The 19154-nt window shown below is 36.6% G+C and overlaps 1 protein-coding gene across 5 annotated transcripts in view; it reads right to left on the reverse strand.

Annotated features, from left to right (window-relative positions):
- The window catches only part of CLOCK (clock circadian regulator), a 127633-nt gene that overhangs the window by 10103 nt on the left and 98376 nt on the right, over positions 1 to 19154 (reverse strand). For 4 of the 5 annotated variants that reach the window (XM_049630488.1, XM_049630489.1, XM_049630490.1 and 1 more), the window contains 6 exons: positions 17960 to 18060; positions 17172 to 17261; positions 13706 to 13858; positions 7240 to 7449; positions 6259 to 6464; positions 1908 to 2154 (listed from right to left, as the gene is read on the reverse strand). In XM_049630488.1, the coding sequence (XP_049486445.1) occupies positions 1908 to 2154; positions 6259 to 6464; positions 7240 to 7449; positions 13706 to 13858; positions 17172 to 17261; positions 17960 to 18060 (1007 nt within the window). The remainder of the gene's footprint in view (positions 1 to 1907; positions 2155 to 6258; positions 6465 to 7239; positions 7450 to 13705; positions 13859 to 17171; positions 17262 to 17959; positions 18061 to 19154) is intronic. The other variant, XM_049630492.1, reaches the window with a different exon arrangement.

The following is a 19154-nucleotide window of genomic DNA, read 5'->3' on the forward strand; positions in this document are numbered from 1 at the left end:
TTCCCACCAGCAGTAAAAAAGGAACCCCTTTCTCCGCATTCCTGCAAACATCTGTTGTTTCCTGAGTTGTTAATTTTAGCCATTCTGACAGGTGTGAGGTGGTATCTCATTATGGTTTTGATTTGTATTTCTCTGATGATGAGTGATGTTGAGCAGATTTTCATGTGTCTGTTAGTGACATGGATATCTGGAAGAAGTGTCTATTCATGTCTTCTGCTAATTTCTTCACTGGCTTATTTTTTTGGGGGGGGGTGTTGAGTTTGAGAAGTTCTTTATAGATTCTGGATACTAACCCTTTATCTGACACATCATTTGCAATACCTTCTCCCATTTTGTCGGTTGCCTTTTAGTTTTGTTGATGGTTTCTTTCGGTGTGCAGAAGGTTTTATCTTGATGAGGTCCCCATAGTTCATTTTTGCTTTTATTTCCCTTGCCTCCAGAGACATATCTAGTAAGAAGTTGCTACGGCTGAGGTCAGAGAATGCTTGTTCTTTTAAGGACTCTTGTTCCCTAACAGATTTAGAAGACTGGGACCTTAAGGCAAGTTCTCTCCTTTTTTAAGGTTTTGCTCAATTCTCATTGAATATTATTTCCTCTAGATAATAGTTTATAACTTGTTATAAGTTCTTGTTATTAATTCACTTATAACAATAACTAGCCTAGTCATTAACAGCTACAGTATGGGCTTTAAGATCTACAGGACTGTCAGTATGACTCAGACATTTAGGCAACTAACCTTAAGTTTTAGCTTTCCATATCACCAGGTTAAGAACTCTACGTGCACCGTAACACGGGTGATGAATTAATAATGTGTTTATGCCTGAGTATACAATACTGAATCTTCTAATCACACCATATATTATGGAATCCTAAAATTGATGATATGGTATGTATGTGGCTGGCCTACATGGAATGGTCTCCAGCACAAATCTAGGCTAGCCTACATTCAGAATTGCTCCCCTTAGGCAAGAAGGGAAAAAGCTGGATTTCCAGAAGTCATAATCTACTGTGCACTCCACTGAGAGTACTGAGGTCCAGGAATTTATCCTGAAATCCCAGCTAACCCTACGTAACTTTCTTCCATATCCATTAGATAAGCATATATCCAGGTATCTATTGAGATACATGAGAAGATATGTGTCTACATTTTGGCTGATCTGAGTGTTTGCTACATTAATCAAGACAGTGCTGATAAATTTCAGCTCGTTATGTGCCTTGTAACTATGTTCAGTGATTTACATGTACTGTTTACCCATGAGATATCAACTATTAGCACTTCCATATTATAGATGAATTTTGGTAAATAACCTACCAAAGGTCACACAGTATATGGTACAGCAGTGACTCAGTCTCAGGGCAGCCTGACTTTAGAGCCCAAGCTCTCAATTATGACATACACAGCCCTCCACAGTATTTCTCCTCTGATATTAATTTACAACCAAAAAATCATTGTAAAATTTAATCCAACATAATAATTCAAGATAATGCCTATAACTTTTTTTTTTTTTTTAAATCCCTGTTGACATGCCTGCCCTGTAGAGTAGAGCATAGAATCTGATGGGCTGCTTACAAGGAAGAAAGAAAGGTGTCTGGTGAATTCTAGAAACTCTAGCCAGACAGAACTCTATATAAAGTGGCTTGATGTGTCGGTGGGCAGCAAGTAGCTCCTTATTTCTATCCAGTAGTTCAGAGAACTGGCCATGTCCACAGCAGTGCTAGAAGTCTTCCAGAGACCAGACAAGGGAAGAAATGATAGCTAGCTGGACAAGCTTTCTGTCCTTCCAGAGATTTAACTTGTACAATAAGCTTGTATGGATTTTTCGGATGATTTACAAAACTTCTCTTAATGTCTAATTTCATTATATGAAAGTAAGCGGGCTTGGGAGAGCTCCCATGGGCAAAATTACCTGTAAAAACTGCTGTGGTGGTTGGGTCAGCGGAGCCTGAGAAGGTTGCTGAACTGAAGCAAGCGGCTGTTCCTGGGAGTTCTGCTGCTGTGTGGCTGGCAGTGCCTGTGGCTGCTGCTGCTGGGTAGCAAACGTAGGGTAGGCAGTCACCACCTGCCCCATGAGCATTGTGCTGGGTACCATGACCGCCCCACAAGCTACAGGAGCAGTTACTAATTTGGTCACAAGCTGCTGACCTTGAGAAAATCTGTTAAGAGGAAATAAAGAGAAGAAGGGAAGTCAGAAAGATAAAGTATTCATTATAAAAGGCAGTGAGGTGAATACTTCTTTAATACCCAGTGATATTGCCAGTTTAGATTTTTAAAAGCTTTACGTTCCAATTTTGTTTCATGTTTTTAAAGATTCCTCCTGGGGCACCAGTAAAACAAAAATGTATAAGCAAAATGAAATGATCACAAAGCAAATACAAAGTTTCTGGATATCCATGTGCAAAAGAATAAAGTTGGGCCTTTACCTTACCCCACATACAAAAATTAACTCAAGAGTGGATTAAAGCACTAAACATAAGGGCTACAAGCATGAAACTCTTAGGAAAGAAAACAGGGGGACAGTTTCATGACATTGGATTGGGCAATGATTTCTCAGATGTGACACTCAAAAGCACAGGCACCAAAAGAAAAAAAACAGATAAACTGGATATTAAAATTAAAAACTTCCATGCATCAAAGGACACTATAGTATCAACACAGAGAAAGAGAAACCCACAGAGTGGAAGAAATTATTTGTAAATCATATCATCTGATAAGGGGTAATAACTAGAATATATAAAGCAATCCTATAACAAACAATCTGATTAAAAAATGGGCAAGTATCTTGAATAGACGTTTTTGTAAAGAAGAAATAAACGGTCAGTAAGCAAATGAAAAGATGCTCAATGTCACTAATCATAAGGGAAATGTGAATCACTTCACTTGCACCAGGATGACTATGATAAAACAAACAACATAACTAGTGTTGGTGAAGATATGGAGAAGTTGGGATACGCACTGCTGAGAGGAATGTAAAATAGTACAGCTCCTATGGAAAACAGATGGACTATTGCTGAAAAAATTAAGTACAGAATCACCACATGATCCAGCAATTCCATTTCTGAGCATATGCTCAAAAGAACTGAAAGCAGGATCTCAGATATTTGTACACAAATATCTGTTCACAGCAGCATGATTCAAAACAGCCAAAAGATGGATGCAACCCAACTATCCATCGATGGGTAACAAATAAAATGTGGTATGTTCATACAACAGAATATTATTTACCCTGAAAAAGGAATAAAATTCTACCACACACCACAACACAGACAAACCGTGAGGACACTGTGTCAAGTGAAATAAACCAGTCACAAAAGACATGCACTGTATGATCCCATTTGTGTGAGGTATCTACAGTAGTGAAACTCATAGACTTATGTGCTTAGAAAACAGAAGAGTGGCTTCTAGGAGCTACAGGGTAGAAGCAATGGGGAATTATTGTTCAATGGGTACAGAGTTTCAGTTTGGGAAGAAGAAAAAAGTTCTGGAGACTGATGGTAGTGATGTTCATAACAGTATCCATGTACCCAATGAACTGTTGAAACAGTTAACATGTTTTATGTATATTTTACCACAATGAAAAAAGTTTTAAACCTGTTTAAAAAATACCTTTTTTCTTTTTATAAAATTACTAGGTACTTGCGAGTCCGATATATGTGTCCTCCGAAATGCACATTATTTTGCTAACCATGGATAAACTTACAGCTAAGCTATCATAAGGGATTTCTAAAAATCTCCCTAGTTTACAGAAGACATTTACACTGCAAATTGTATCTTATAAACATAAATGAAAATTAAATGACATTCCAACAGTGAATAAAAGTACCATCAATTTATACATTTATCAATGCAGTATAGTACTTACCATATTAGAAGTCACTAACATTCACTCCCTTCCCACCTTCCTTCTTCTATTTTAAAAATAATAATAATAAAAACCCTGGTGCCTGTTCAGGGAATAACATTATTTCTATTTGCCTCTTCTGTGAAATGAAGTTAGCTTCTCACACTGGTCACTACAGCAAGAAAACTGAGCTAAGCCTCTCCTGGGAAAGGAGCATAACTGCACTTATAAACTGAGGAAAGTACATAACGGTGTCCAACTTAGTACAAATGCACTTTATTATTTATGTGGTCTCCACAAGACAAAACCTATTTTTTTTGTTTTTGTCTCCTTTTCTTTTAAATTTATTTCAATTTTAGTTAACATAAAGTGCAATAATTGGTTTCAGGAGTAAAATTCAGTGATTCATCACTTACATACAACATCCAGAATCTATTTTTGAATCCATACCATATCTTTAAAATAACTCTTTTTTATGTATACTTCAGGACCAAATGTATTATTCAATGCAAAAAATATGTAAAAAAGAACAAAATATTTACATATGAAGAATGATGCCCAAAGAAAAAGTAACATTTGGAAAGTGTTTTAGGCACAGAAGTATTAAATCCTCAATTCTCTGTAAATCTTAAAAGAAATTAAAATCTGAATTGCCCAAACTGCTCACTGATAAAATGTGATGAGAATACTTCATCCATCTCTGGCACCAAAAGACATTCTTCAATCTACTTATGCTTAACTATCACTTCTGTGGCTTTGTATATATTGTTCCCTGAGCTGAGAACACCCTCCTGAGACTCCCTATCACATGTACACCCACAGCCAAGCTCTTTAAGACTCACGCCAAGTACCTCCTCTGTGAAGTTTGCCTTGACCACACTCCTCTCTTCACCTGTTTGCCTCAATCTATAAACCTGCTCACTTCCTCTTTCTAAAGACCTAAGCAGAAGTATTTATCATACAGTAATACTGATTTAACTTTTTATGGCTTCCTAGTCTGATCATTCTCGAGATGAGGAATGTACCAGCCATACTCACTTTAGTAGGCACTCAAATGTTCGCTGAAATATATATTTTCCCCTCAAAAAAAAAAAAAAAAGAGGTTCTACAAGTAGTTGCTAAACTGTATCCTCCAAAATGCACATCAGCATTCTAGACTAATGAAATTTTCCTCAGGCTTTAAAACGAACCCTCTAGATTTCTATGGAGCACATTCATAACATCTCCTTTCAGAATGTCAGACCTAAAAGTTGGACTTAACTTGAGGAACTAAGTTCCAAAGAGAAGCAAGTTCTCCCTGCTCTCACTGCCTCTGTGATCCTGCAGCTTCTTTACTCTCTGGAAATTATTGGATTTTAACAAAATCTATTACACAGTGTGATACAACAATAAAATTATAAAAGCAGCAGCCTACTTGTATTACAGTAAAATAAGTAAAAAATAAAAAATATTTTAAATAGAAGTTTTAAGACTATAGAGACCCTATAGTCATTAAAACATAGTTTCCCAATATATGAAATAATGATATTTCTTCAAAATACTTGCTTTTTGTCGTTGTTGTTTCTTTTGGGAGAGCGAGCGAGAGTGCGCGCGCTAGGGAGAGGGGGAGGGGAAAGGGAGAATCTTAATCCATGCTCAGTGTGGAGCCTGACACAGGGCTCAATCCCAAGACCCTGGAATCATGACCTGAGCCAAAATCAAGAGTTGGATGCCCAACTGAGCCACCCAGGTGCCCCCAAAATATTTGTTTCTAAGTCAGCTATTTGGACTGCCTACTAAAATAAGTCATGAATGGCTATTTTTCTAGAATGACCCACAAATGTTTAGTGTGCTTTTGAAATCAGACACCAAAGCTAAAATTCAGAAACTGCTCATCACCCCCTTTGCTACCTATAAGCCTTTGACCAAATTACTATAAACTCACTTTTTTCTTATCTGGGAAATAACAGACCCTAATACACATTTAAATAAAAAAAAAAGAGTTAAATGAGATAGTGTATTTTGAGCACCTAGTACAGTACTCAAAAAACTCAAGAAAGGTAAATTAATTTTATTCCATGACATATATCAACTATGCTAGTATCCACCCTAACCCCTGTTACTGCCTGAAAACTCAACATTTGTACTACAATGATGAAAGTTTCAGAGTGATACAAACCCTGCCACAAATCTTCTATAACGGTATGCCGTAGATGCTGGATTCTATAATATTTGGTAGAACATTTCTGGACCAAGAACAAAACTTGTTGTTGTCCGTTTATTATAAAGTCCTTAAACAATGAACATAATCTGCAATTTTATTTCAAATTCAAGAACTCTGGTGGGAGTTAGCTACAAACTGTTTTTTCAAATCAAATTACTGTTTTTTAACTAATCAATTTTTACAACTTTGTAAAAACTCATGAAATATGACAACTACCTGATCTGTCTGTCCTGAGTGAATGTAGTTACAGCAGTGCTCTGGGTACTGTTCTGTGGCATGCTAGATGGAATCTGGACCATGCTTCCGGCTGCCGGCTGTGAGATCACCATAGTGTTATAGAGTGGAGTGGTGAGTGTGCTCTGTGTCTGACTAGGAAGCGAGGTTTGTTGACTGTGCCCACTCAGTACATTTTGTTGACTCTGCTAGAAAACAGAAGATTTTACAGATAAATTAAATGAAAGCATTTTTTCAGTAAATATACATACACTATTAGCATCATTCTAACAATAGCTGGCAAGAAAAGAAGAGGCAGGACTTGTTACTCTGGGAGAAATCTAATACAAAGGAAAAAGACTTATAGTAACTGAGAATGAATTAGTCTTCAATCCTTGCTTGAATACAAGGTATGATTTTAGAAAAGGAGCATGATCTTAACAGGGATGAAATAAAATATAGACGAGCAATTTCTGTTAAATGCCCAAAGTGAGTGACTAACATTAGACATCTTTATAGATTTCATTTGAAGAATTGGGATTTATAGTCACAGATGTATAACAATCACCTGCATCAAATTTCCTGGAATTTATATGAAATTTCTTAGAATATTGATTAAACTATCACTGTGCCCCAACTATAAAATTTTTAAATGTCAAAATACCGAAAGCATTTAACATCAACAATTTAACAATTTTGTACCAAATATTTTAATGATCACCCTCAAAAATAAAATCCTATTATTTTATTTATTTATTTTTAAAGTAGACTCCAAGCCCAAGGTGAGGCTTGAACTCACAACCCTGATATCATGAGACAATACGGTCTTACTGGCTGAACCAGCCAGGAGCCCCTAAACTAAACTTTCTAATTATTACTGTTAAAATATGGAATTATTCGAGATAGAGCTTCATTTTTGTTTCAGCAATAGCATACATTTCAATCACTGAGCACTCCATAACCCACTATACTTGATATCATTACCTGACTTGATGTACTTTGTAAAGTCTGCTGTTGTATCATATGCTGAGTTGTGCCAATGTGTCCAGTATTCATTCCACTCTGAATTTGGTTGGTTTGAACGACCTGGCCCTGCATACTTATAGGTGCAAGTTGCTGGATGTTAGATGAATTTCCAGAAGAAAGTTGAACAGAACCAAAATTCAAACCAGGGGTTGACTGCTGTAAAAACATCTTCAGAAATAAAGATCACATTGTACCGTGAGATCATGACCTGAGCCAAAGTCAGACACTTAACCAACTGAACCACCTAAGCATTCCTACAAATTAAATTTTAAAAGCAAATATCAGGATGGTCTAAGTCATTCTGAATGAATTAGCAATAAATACAGAATAAAACATAATTCATATTCATTCTTCCAGTTATCCTAACTCTATCATGTTTCCAATTGTCAGAAAAAAGTGTTATAAATTTCAAAACCTCTACTTGTTTGAACACTTTACATGTTGGGGACCATTTATTTCATCAGATGACATTACCCTAGCTCAGTGCTACTCAAGGCCTATGGACCGGAAGAGATCCAACATGGTGGAGAAGTAGGGGGACCTGAAATTCCCTCATCCCTCAAACACAGCAGTATTGAGGCCAAAGGACTTTGAATTCCAAGAGTCCGGGCTGCATAGTGACAAAGATGTCTCCAGGGACCCACAGGGACACCTAGCGGGCCACAGGGCTACTTCAGCAAACAAATCAAAGCACACCTAGTGGAGGGTCCAAAACATGACTACAAGTAGGAAGATAAAGCAACCAGAATCACAACAACAGAGAACAAATAACACACTCGAAAAAACACCTCCTGAAGGGCCAGGCTCTGGATAGTGTATGACCCCTCTTTAATATAGTAGTGCTCCCAGGTGCAGGCCACATAAGTTTTAAAACACATCAGGGACAGAAAACTAGCCAAAATGATGAAACGGAAGAATTCCCCTCAAAAGAAATTCCGGGAAGAAATGACTGCTAAAGAATTGACCAAAACAGATATAAACAATATAACTAAACAAGAATTTAGAATAGTTGTCATAAAATTCATCTCTGGGCTTGAAAAAAGCATAGACAGAACACACAGAAGACAGAACACAGCAGAGAATCTACTGCTGCAGAGATGAAGGGACTAAAAAACAGTCATGATGAATTAAAAAATGTTGTAAATGAGGTGCAAAATAAACTAGAGGCGGTAACAGCAAGGATTGAAGAGGCAGAGGGGAGAATAGGTGAAATAGATAAAATTGTGGAAAAAGATGAAGCTGAGAAAGAAAAAAATTCTGGACCACAAGCAGTGAATTAGAGAACTAAGTGACTCAATGAAATGGAACAATATTTGTACCACGGGAGTTCCAGAAGAAGAAGAGAGAGAAAGGGGCCAAAGGTGTGTTTGAACAAATCACAGCTGAGAACTTCCCCTATCTGGGGAAGGAAACAGACATTGAAATCCAGGAGGCACAGAGAACTCCCTTCAGGTGTAACTTGAATCAATCTTCTGCATGCCATATCATAGTGAAAGTGGCTAAATACAAAGATAAAGAGAGATTTCTGAAAGAAGCTAGGGACAAATGGGTCTTAACCTACAAGGGTAGACACATAAGGGTAGTAGGAGACCCATCTACTGAAACTTGGCAGGCCAGAGGGGAGTGGCAGAAAATGTTCAATGTGCTGAAGAGGAAAAATATGCAGCCGAGAATCCTTTATCCAGCAAGCCTGTCATTCAGAATAGCAGGAGAGATAAAGGTTTTACCAGACAAACAAAAACTGAAGGAATTCATCACCACTAAACCAGCCCTACAAGAGATCCTAAGGGGGATTGTGAGTGCAATGTTTTGCAAAGACCACAAAGGACCAGAGAAATCATTACAAGCATGAAACCTACAGCTAACACAATGAGTCTAATCCATATCTTTCAATAATAACACTGAATGTTAATGGACTAAATGCTCTTATCAAAAGACATAGGTTATCAGAATGGATAAAAAAAACAAGATCCATCTATTTTCTGTCTACAAGAGACCCATTTTAGACCTGAGGACACCTTCAGATTGAAAGTGAGGGGATGGAAAACCATCTATCATGCTACTGGAAGTCAAAAGAAAGCTGGAGTAGCCATACTTATAGTAGACAAATTAGATTTTCAACTAAAGGCTGTAACGAGATGAAGAAGGGCCTTATGTATAACTACAAGGTCTACCCTTCAAAAAGAATTAATAATTATAAACGCTTATGCAATGAATTCGGAAGCACCCAAATATATAAAACAATCAATCACAAACATAAGCAATCTTATTGGTAAGAATGTGCTAATTGCAGGGGACTTTAATACTCCACTTACAACAATGGACAGATCACCCAGACAGAAAATCAACAGAAACAATGGCCCTTAATGATACAATGGACCAGATGGACTTGACAGATATATTCAGAACTTTTCATCCTAAAACAGCAGAATATACATTCTTCACAAGTGCACACAGAACATTCTCAAAACAGATCACTTACTGGGTCACAAAACAGCTCTTGATAAATATAAAAGAATTGAGTTAATACCATGCACAGTTTCCGATCACAATGCTATGAAACTTGAAACCAACCACAGGAAAAAGTTTGGAAAACCTCCAAATGCATGGAGGTTAAAGAACATCCTACTAAAGAATGAATGGGTCAACCAGGCAACTAAAGAAGAAATTAAAAAATATATGGGAACAAATGAAAATGAAAACACAACAGTCCAAACCCTTTGGGATACAGCAAAGGTAGTCCTAAAAGGAAAATACACTGCAATCCAGGTCTATCTCAAGAAACAAGAAAAATCCCAAATACAAAATCTAATAGCATACCTAAAGGAACTAGAAGCAGAACAACAAAGAGACCCCAAGGCCACCAGAAGAAGAGAAATAACAAAGATCAGAGCAGAAATAAACAATACAGGATACAAAAAAACCAGCAGAACGGATCAATGTAACTGAGTTGGTTTTTTGAAAAAATAAGCGAAATTGATACATCCCTAGCCAGACTTCTCAAAAAGAAGAGAGAGGACCCAAACAGATAAAATCACAAATGAAAGAGGAGAGATCACAACCAACACCACAGACATACAAACAATTATTAGAGAATACTATGAAAAATTATATGCCAACAAACTGGATAATCTGGAAGAAATGGATAAATTCCTAGACACTCACTCACATAGTACCAAAACTCAAACGAGAAGAAATAAAAAATTTGAACAGACCCATAAGTAGTGAAGAAATTGAATCAGTTATTAAAAATCTCGCATTAATTAAGAGTCCTAGGCCAGTTGGCTTCCCAGGGGAATTCTACCAGACACTTAAAAGCAGAGTTAATACCTATTCTCAAGCTGTTCCAAAATATAGAAATGGAAGGAAACTTCTGGACTCATTCTAGGAAGCCAACATTATCTTGATTCCCAAACCAGACAGAGACCCCACAAAAAAGGAGAATTACAGGCCAGTATCTCTGATGAACATGGGTGCAAAAATCCTAAACAAGATACTAGCAAATTGAACTCAACAGCACATAACAAGAATTATTTACCATGATCAAGTGGGATTCATTCCTGGACTGCAGGGCTGGCTCAATATTCACAAATCAATGTCATATATCACATTAATAAAGGACAAGAACCATATGATCTGTCAACAGATGCAGAAAAAGCATTTGACAAAATACAGCATCCTTTCTTAATAAAAACCTTCAAGAGAGTCAGGTTAGAAGGAATATACCTTATCATAAAAGCCATAGATGAAGGCCCACAGCTAATATCATTCTCAATGGGGAAAAACTGAGAGCTTTCTCCCTGAGATCAGGAACACGACAAGGATGTCCACTCTCACCACTGTTGCTTAACATAGTGTTAGAAGTCCTAGCACAAACAATCAGACAACAAAACGAAATAAAAGGCATCCAAATTGACAAAGAAGTAGTCAAACTTTCGCTTTTGGCTGATAGGATACTCTACATGGAAAACCTGAAAGACTCCACCAAAAGGCTGCTAGAACTGATTCATGAATTCAGCAAAGTTGCGGGGTACAAAAATCGATGTACAGAAACTGCCTGCATTTCTATACACCAATAACAAAGCAACAGAAAATCAAGAAATCGATCCCATTTATAATTGCACCAAGAACCATAAAATATCTAGGATAAACCTAACCAAAGATGTAAAGGATCTGTATGCTGAAAACTATAGAAAACTTATGAAGGAAACTGAAGACACAAAGAAATGGAAAAACATTCCATGCTCATGGATTAGAAGAATAAATATTGTTAAAATGTCAATACTACCCAAAGCAATCTACAATCAAATGCAATCCCAATCAAAATTGCACTGGCATTCTTCTCAAAGCTAGAACGAACAATCCTAAAATTTGTATGGAAGCACAAAAGACACTAAATAGCCAAAGTAATGTTGAAAAGGAAAACCAGAGGTGGAGGCATCACAAACCCAGACTTTAGCCTCTACTACAAAACTGTAATCATCAAGACAGTATAGTCATTGGCACAAAAACAGACACATAGACCAATGGAATAGAATAGAGAACCCAGAAGTGGACCCACAAATGTATGGCCAACTAATCTTTGACAAAGCAGGAAAGAGTATCCAATGGAAAAAAGATAGTCTCTTTAGCAAATGGTGCTGGGAGAACTGGACAACAACATGCAGAAGAATGAAACTAGACCACTTTCTTACAGAATACACAAAAATAAATTCAAAATGGATGAAAGACCTCAATGTGAGACAGGAAACCATCAAAACCTTAGAGGAGAAAGCAGGCAACAATCTCTTTGACCTCAGCCGCAACTTTTTGTTCAATAAGTCTCCAGAGGCAAGGGAAATAAAAGCAAAAATGAACTATTGAGACTTCATCGAGATAAAAAGCTTCTGCACTGCAAAGGAAACAATCAACAAAACTAAAAGGCAACCGACAGAATGGGGAAAGATATTTGCAAATGATGTATTGGATAAAGGGTTAATACCCAAAATCTACCAAAAAACTTACTAAACTCCACACCCGAAAAACAAATAAACCAGTGAAGAAATGGGCAGAAGACATGAATAGACACTTTTCCAAAGAAGACATCCAGATGGCCACCAGACATATGAAAAGATGCTCAACGTCACTCATCATCAGGGCACTACAAACCAAAACCACACTGAGATACCACCTCACACCAGTCAGAGTGGCTAAAATCAACAACTCAGGAAACTACAGATACTGGCAAGGATGTGGAGAAAAGGGAATCCTCGTGCACTGTTGGTGGGAATGCAAACTGGAAAACAGTGTGGAGGTTCCTATCCTACAACCCAGCAATAGCACTACTAGGAATTTATTCAAAAGACATAGGAATGCTGATTCACAGGGGCACGTGTACCCCAACGTTTATAGCAGTGCTTTCAACAATAGCCAAATTATGGAAAAAGCCTAAATGTCCATCAACTGATGAATGGATATAGAAGATGTGGTTTATATGTACAATGGAATACTACTTGACAATGAGAAAGAATGAAATCATGCCATTTGCAGCAACATGGATAGAATGGAAGGTATATGCTGAGTGAAATAAGTCAGTCAGAGAAAGATATCATGTTTTCACTCATATGTGGATCTTGAGAAACTTAACAGAAGACCATGGGGGAAGGGAAGGGGGGAAAAAGTTACAAAAAGAAAGGGAAGAAGGCAAACCATAGGAAACAAATACAGAGAACAATCTGAGGGTTGATGGACGGTGGGGGAGAGGGGAAAATGGGTAAAGGGCATTGAGGAGGGCACTTGTTGGGAGAAGCACTGGGTGTTATATGTAAGCGATGAACCATGGGAATCTACCCCAAAAACGAAGAGCACACTTTACACCCTGTATATTAGCCAATTTGACAATAAATTATATTGAAAAAAAAAAAAAAAAGGGCCTGTGGACTGCTGGTTCTTCATCACCTATCATTCATAATTTATGGCATGAGACAGAAGTAGTTTTCACTTAAAGTTTCCCTTCTCCAAAATACTAGTCTGACAGATGTAACTTTAGTGGGTCAGTAGATTGACCAAATAAGACTAATTTGAATCATACCTACTGATATTTCACTAAAACAATGACTGATGATTGATTTCTAAATTCTGTACCAACATGTACCTAAAAGTCTATATAAAATATTATTTTCATATTATGGGTATAAGCTTACTAAAAATAAAGACTATACAAGATGAATCTAATCTGGAGAAACAAGGATGTTGATGGAAATATTCTTAGGAATGAATCAGACTATAAATTCAATCATATTGAGTAGGTAACCAATGAGTATTTACTGAACCAAATTGATGAACTGTATTTCTTGCATCTCATTTTTAAGTAAGAAAAGTCAATTTTATTAAGAAACCAAAATGTGAATGGCATGCTTTGTTGTATTCAAATATAATAACTTACCTGCAGCCCTTGACCATGGACCATTTGAAGTTGTTCTTGAATTTTTCTTAGTTCTTCTTGTTGCCGATGAATGTTTGCCTCTATCATCCGTGTCCGTTGCTCTAACTGGTCTTTTAGATGCTGCATGGCTCCTAACTGAGCTGAAAACTGAAACTGAAGTCCCATGTTTGGAAAAAGTGTAACATATTTTAGAATCACTTATTCTTCATAATTGTGCAATGTGAAAAATAAGCAGTATATATCATGAGTTAAAAATGTTATACCAATTACTAACGTATTGCCTCTTGGCTCCTAAACCACCCACCTTTGCTTAGCTTTGTGCTACTGGAGATGGACCTTATAAACATCTTCCTTTGTCAGTGGACACAAACTTAGTCATGTCAGTAGATGGAGCTAGAGGGATACTGCAAAGGGAGGTGGCTTTCCAGCAAGTCCCACTGGCATCCTTATGGGAAGCTCCCCAACAAATTTTGCTGGTACCCCAGCAGGTGGCTTCCTGCCCTCCAGCCCTGGTCTCTGGCACCTCAGTGAACCTCCCTCTCATCCAGTGGCTACAGCCACACCAACCCCAATGGGAACTGAGTTTCAACCTAGCCTGGAGGAAGAAGTTTAGGAGGTTGGGAGAGTTTTCCAAGTTGTTCCTTCTTTGCATACTGTACTCTCCTTTTCACTTGCAGTTAGTGGCTGCCCCCTACATCCATTATGCCTGTATTCTTTAGAATTCCCTGTTACCAGTTAATATATTTTTTTATATTAGCCCTATTCAAATTTCCGGTATGGCTTCTGACTGCTGACCAGATCTTGACTGATTGAGTATACACTGGCATTAGAAGACCAGAGATCATATTGTGGCTCTACCATTTCCTAGAACAAGTTTCTTAATCTCTACCATTTAACAAATGAAAAAGTAGCCGGTTCTTAGAGTTACTCATATCAAATTCTGTCATCCCTACAATGTCCTCTTTGTACACACTTGAAGGTTATAAAAATCTAAACAGATAACTAACCATATTTTTACTATTTCCTTTTTCTCAAAAATTTTTTTTAAATGTTTCTTTATTTTTGAGACAGACACAGAGTGTGAGCAGGGGAGGGGCAGAGAGAGAGTGAAACACAGAATCTGAAAGCAGGCTCCAGGCTCCAAGCTGTCAGCACAGAGCCTGACGCAGGGCTCAAACTCACAAACCACAAGATTATGACCTGACCTGAAGTCGGACACTTAACCAACTGAGCCACCCAGGTGCCCCTCACATTTTCAACTGAAACTGTTCTCAGACAAGTACAAAATGTAGGCTTTTAAAGACTAAGCAATTATGAATGAATAAGTGCAGACATGAAAGAAAACACAGTTATTCTACTTCCAGGAGTTTCAATCTTATTTCACTATGTTTTACTTGAGTCATAAGCAGCTTTTATTTACTACTGCTTGACATTTAGCCACACTTAGCGATTCATCACTTAAGTCTATACAGGCTCATTTAACTCTTTCTATGAATATTTAGCACAGGATATAGTATACCAAAAAGAATTTCAATTTATTGGAAATGTGCCTTAATCTTAAAATAGCCTCCCATAGTGAACTGCATCTAAAAGTGAGAAATGCTCTCCCAAAAGCTTTTTTTATCTTCAAAAGTTTGTACTGATACTGAATACTACTTTTCAAAAAGTATACAACTCAGACTTCTAAAGTTGACAATAATCATATCTTACATTAGATTACACTAGGTATGAGAAAACATTACAAATTTGTACTTGAGCTCTGCCTCTTAAAAATATTATTCAAAATGTTGTATTTATGTCATACAAATATATTTTATCCTAACAAAAGTTATTTATACCTTTGAATAAACTTTACATTGACATTACTTAAAGGATTTCTATTAAATGCAAATAAGATATAAACAGAAGGCAGAATAACAGGAAAAAAAAATCTCAGAACTAAGAGGCAAAGTGGCTTTATCACTCAACAAAATATGAGGTCTGGATAGTTATGAACATTTTTGACATAGCAGGTATTACTAAATTTCATGAAAATATCCCTTTAAAATGTTAAGAAATAGTCATCCAGTATCTTGAGATTAGTGAACTAATAATATTGAAAGTATGCCTAAATATTTACATAAAAAATCTGTTAACCTTCAGAATAAAAAGCATTGAGGACTCGATGATGAAAACTACTGCAACTACAGATAATATTTAAGCACCTTATATAATCATGTTACAGGAAGTCAAGGTTATGGTGTTTAGATAATTTACAACATTGTCAATATACTTGTACAGGTGTCATATAATGGCTAAAATTATATATAGTATAATTTAGATAAAAACCATGTAAGATAAAGGTATTTTCAGAAAAATGTTTTTTACCTATTCTTAACTATCATTATTTGAAATACTGTTAAGTCAAGGTATATTTAACACCAAACAAAACAGTTTGGATTATTTTTACCACTACCTAGTATTTTTAATGTGTTTGAAGCACTGAATGAATAGAGAGTCATAAATTACAAGTTAGGAATTTCTAATCAAAAGTAATTTAGTGTCAATTTTATAAATACCTATTCTTTTGTCTCCTTGCTAATTTCTGTATGTAGGTCTCCTTCAGCACTGAGCCCAAGCAACAATTCTTCCAGAAAGTTTTCATTCACTTCCTCAGGCTGCATTAGGGGTCCATCTAATGTGCTCACATACCAGCCTATATACCTTGGGCACAGACTATACAATATTGCACTGTAGTTATCTGTCATTCCTTCTAGATGTATTAAAATCATACAGTACATGTATTAATATTGCGAGCACCTTCAATATCTCAAGAACTCAATAAATGCCCTGTGTATGAATGAATATATGAATAAAATTACTTGATTCTTCCACTATCCATAGGAAGAACAAAATGAACAGCTATATTTCATCTTTAATATCCTTCTATTTCTATCTGTAGTGTCTCTCAGTGGAGTATTATAGCATATTAGGCAGGATAATTCTTTGTTGTACAAAACTGTCATGCATCTTTTTTTTTTTTTTTAACGTTTATTTATTTTTGAGACAGAGAAAGACAGAGCATGAACGGGGGAGGGTCAGAGAGAGAGGGAGACACAGAATCCGAAACAGGCTCCAGGCTCTGTGAGCAGTCAGCACAGAGCCCGACGCAGGGCCTGAACCCACAGACTGCGAGATCATGACCTGAGCCGAAGTCGGACGCTTAACCGACTGAGCCACCCAGGCGCCCCTGTCATGCATCTTTCAAGACAAATAGCATCCCTAGTCCTTGCCTATGAAGGGCCAGTGGTACCCAATAATCACTGACAATCAAAAATATCCCCCAGAAATTATAAATGGCCACACATGAGATTCACTGCACTAAAAGTATGTATTTTTAAAAATCTCTATTACCTTAAAAACCATTTATCGTTTTAAAATACTCAACTGTTTCAAACAAACAAACAAACAAACAAACAAAAAATACCTGGGACATGCCTTGTGGAATTGGTAAATTTGCAGCTTGAGACATCACTGGTTGTGTTAATGACTGACCAACAGACTGGGAATTTATGGACTAGGAGCAAAATAAAAAATAATGAGTGACAATTATACCCATCCAGAAGTAGTTTCACCAGAAATACCATTTCACCAGAAATGGTATCTTTATAACTGAATTACACTTTGCCTCATGCATTTTTAGCTGAGTGCAGGCATGCATGTTTCCCCCTCTACACTGGACATGCCTATTCCCTATTTATCCTTGTATCTTGTAAGGCATCTGCCACATTACCTTGCATGGGCTCTCAGTAAAAGTTAAAAGACAGAACTGAAAGTGACTGGTATTAGAAATTAAATATAAAATGGCTCTAAATTATTAATTTTTCTTATTTTTTATTTAACTTTGGTGGGAAGAAGAAAGAGAGAGAGAATCCCAAGCAGGATCTGTGTTGACAGCGCAGAGGGGCTCGATCTCACCAACCGTGAGATCACAAGCTGAGCCAAAATCAAGAGTTGGACACTCAAATAACTGAACCACCCAGGTGCCCCGATTAACTTCTATTAATTAAAATAAATATCTAATGTTTTACCTGTAAAATAATCAAGAGCATATGTTTAAGAACTACTTCACAAAAAGGAAAGATCTCGAGTGTTATTTATCAACAGCTGTGTTGGTCTTTATAGAAAGGGATAACAAATTAATGAATTTTAAGGATTTGGATGATTTTTTTCCCTTTTAATAACTCTGTATTCAGAAGAATACTGAAGAGTTACCTGACTACTAAATGATGACCTCCTTGGTGCCATCTTTTCATGAGCTGGTAAATGCGGTCTGGGAGGAGTGCTAGTATCTGTTGGGATCTTTGTTGGTGTTGCTGATGTCAGTCAACAAAAACAAAACAGTGTTAGTACTTTATAAAATAAAATTTCCAAAGATTAATCTCAAAATGGATTTCAGTGAATAAAAATGATCTTTAAGTTATTTTTCTAAATTATTTAATTAAAGTGAAGTCTATGACAATAAGATGGCTCATTTGAATTACTTTTTTCTTAAGGACAAAATAAATATTTGAGACAGGAAAACTTTGAATTTAAAAATGGTTACTACTCCTATAACTCAATAGTAAGAAACCTAATAACTCAATACAAAATGGCTTAAGGACTTGAATATGGACATTTCTCCAAGGAAGATCTACAAATGGCCAACCAGCATATGAAAAAATGGTTAACATCACTCGTCAGGAAAATGCAAATCAAAACCACAGTGAGATACCACTTCATACCTGGTAAGATGGCTATTATCAAAAAAAGAAAAAAAAAGTGCTGCCCAGAATGTGGAGAAATTAGAACCCTTGTACACTTAAAATTGGTGGGGATGTGAAATGCTGCAGCCACTGTGGAAAACAGTAATGGAGGTTTCTCCAAAAATTAAAAATAGAACTACCAAATGTGATCCAGCAATTCCACCTCTGGGTATTTATCCAAAAGAATTGAAATCAGAATCTCAAAGAGATATTTGCACTCCTATGCTCACTGCAGCACCATTCACAATAGCCAAGATGTGGAAACAATCTAAATGTCTGACAGGTGAATGGAAAAAACAGAATGTGGTAACATACATACAATGGAATACTATTCAACCTTAAAAAAGAATGGAAAATTTCAAGATATACAACACGGGTGAATCTTGAGGATGTTATGCTAAGTGAAATAAGCCAATGATGTAAAAACAAGTACTGCATGACTCTATCATATGAGGTATCTAAAATAAGCAAATTCATTGAATCAAAGACTAGAATGGTGCTTGCCAAGGGCTGGGGGCATTGAAGAAAATATGGAGTTACTAATCAATAACATCTCCATTTACTACAATGAATAAGCTCTAGAGGTCTGCACTACATTGTACTTAATAGTCAACAATAGTGTATCGTATGGTTAAACATTTAAGAAGGTAGATCTCATTTTAAGT

Source organism: Panthera uncia, chromosome B1 (genome assembly GCF_023721935.1).
Source record: "Panthera uncia isolate 11264 chromosome B1, Puncia_PCG_1.0, whole genome shotgun sequence".
NCBI lineage: Eukaryota > Metazoa > Chordata > Mammalia > Carnivora > Felidae > Panthera > Panthera uncia.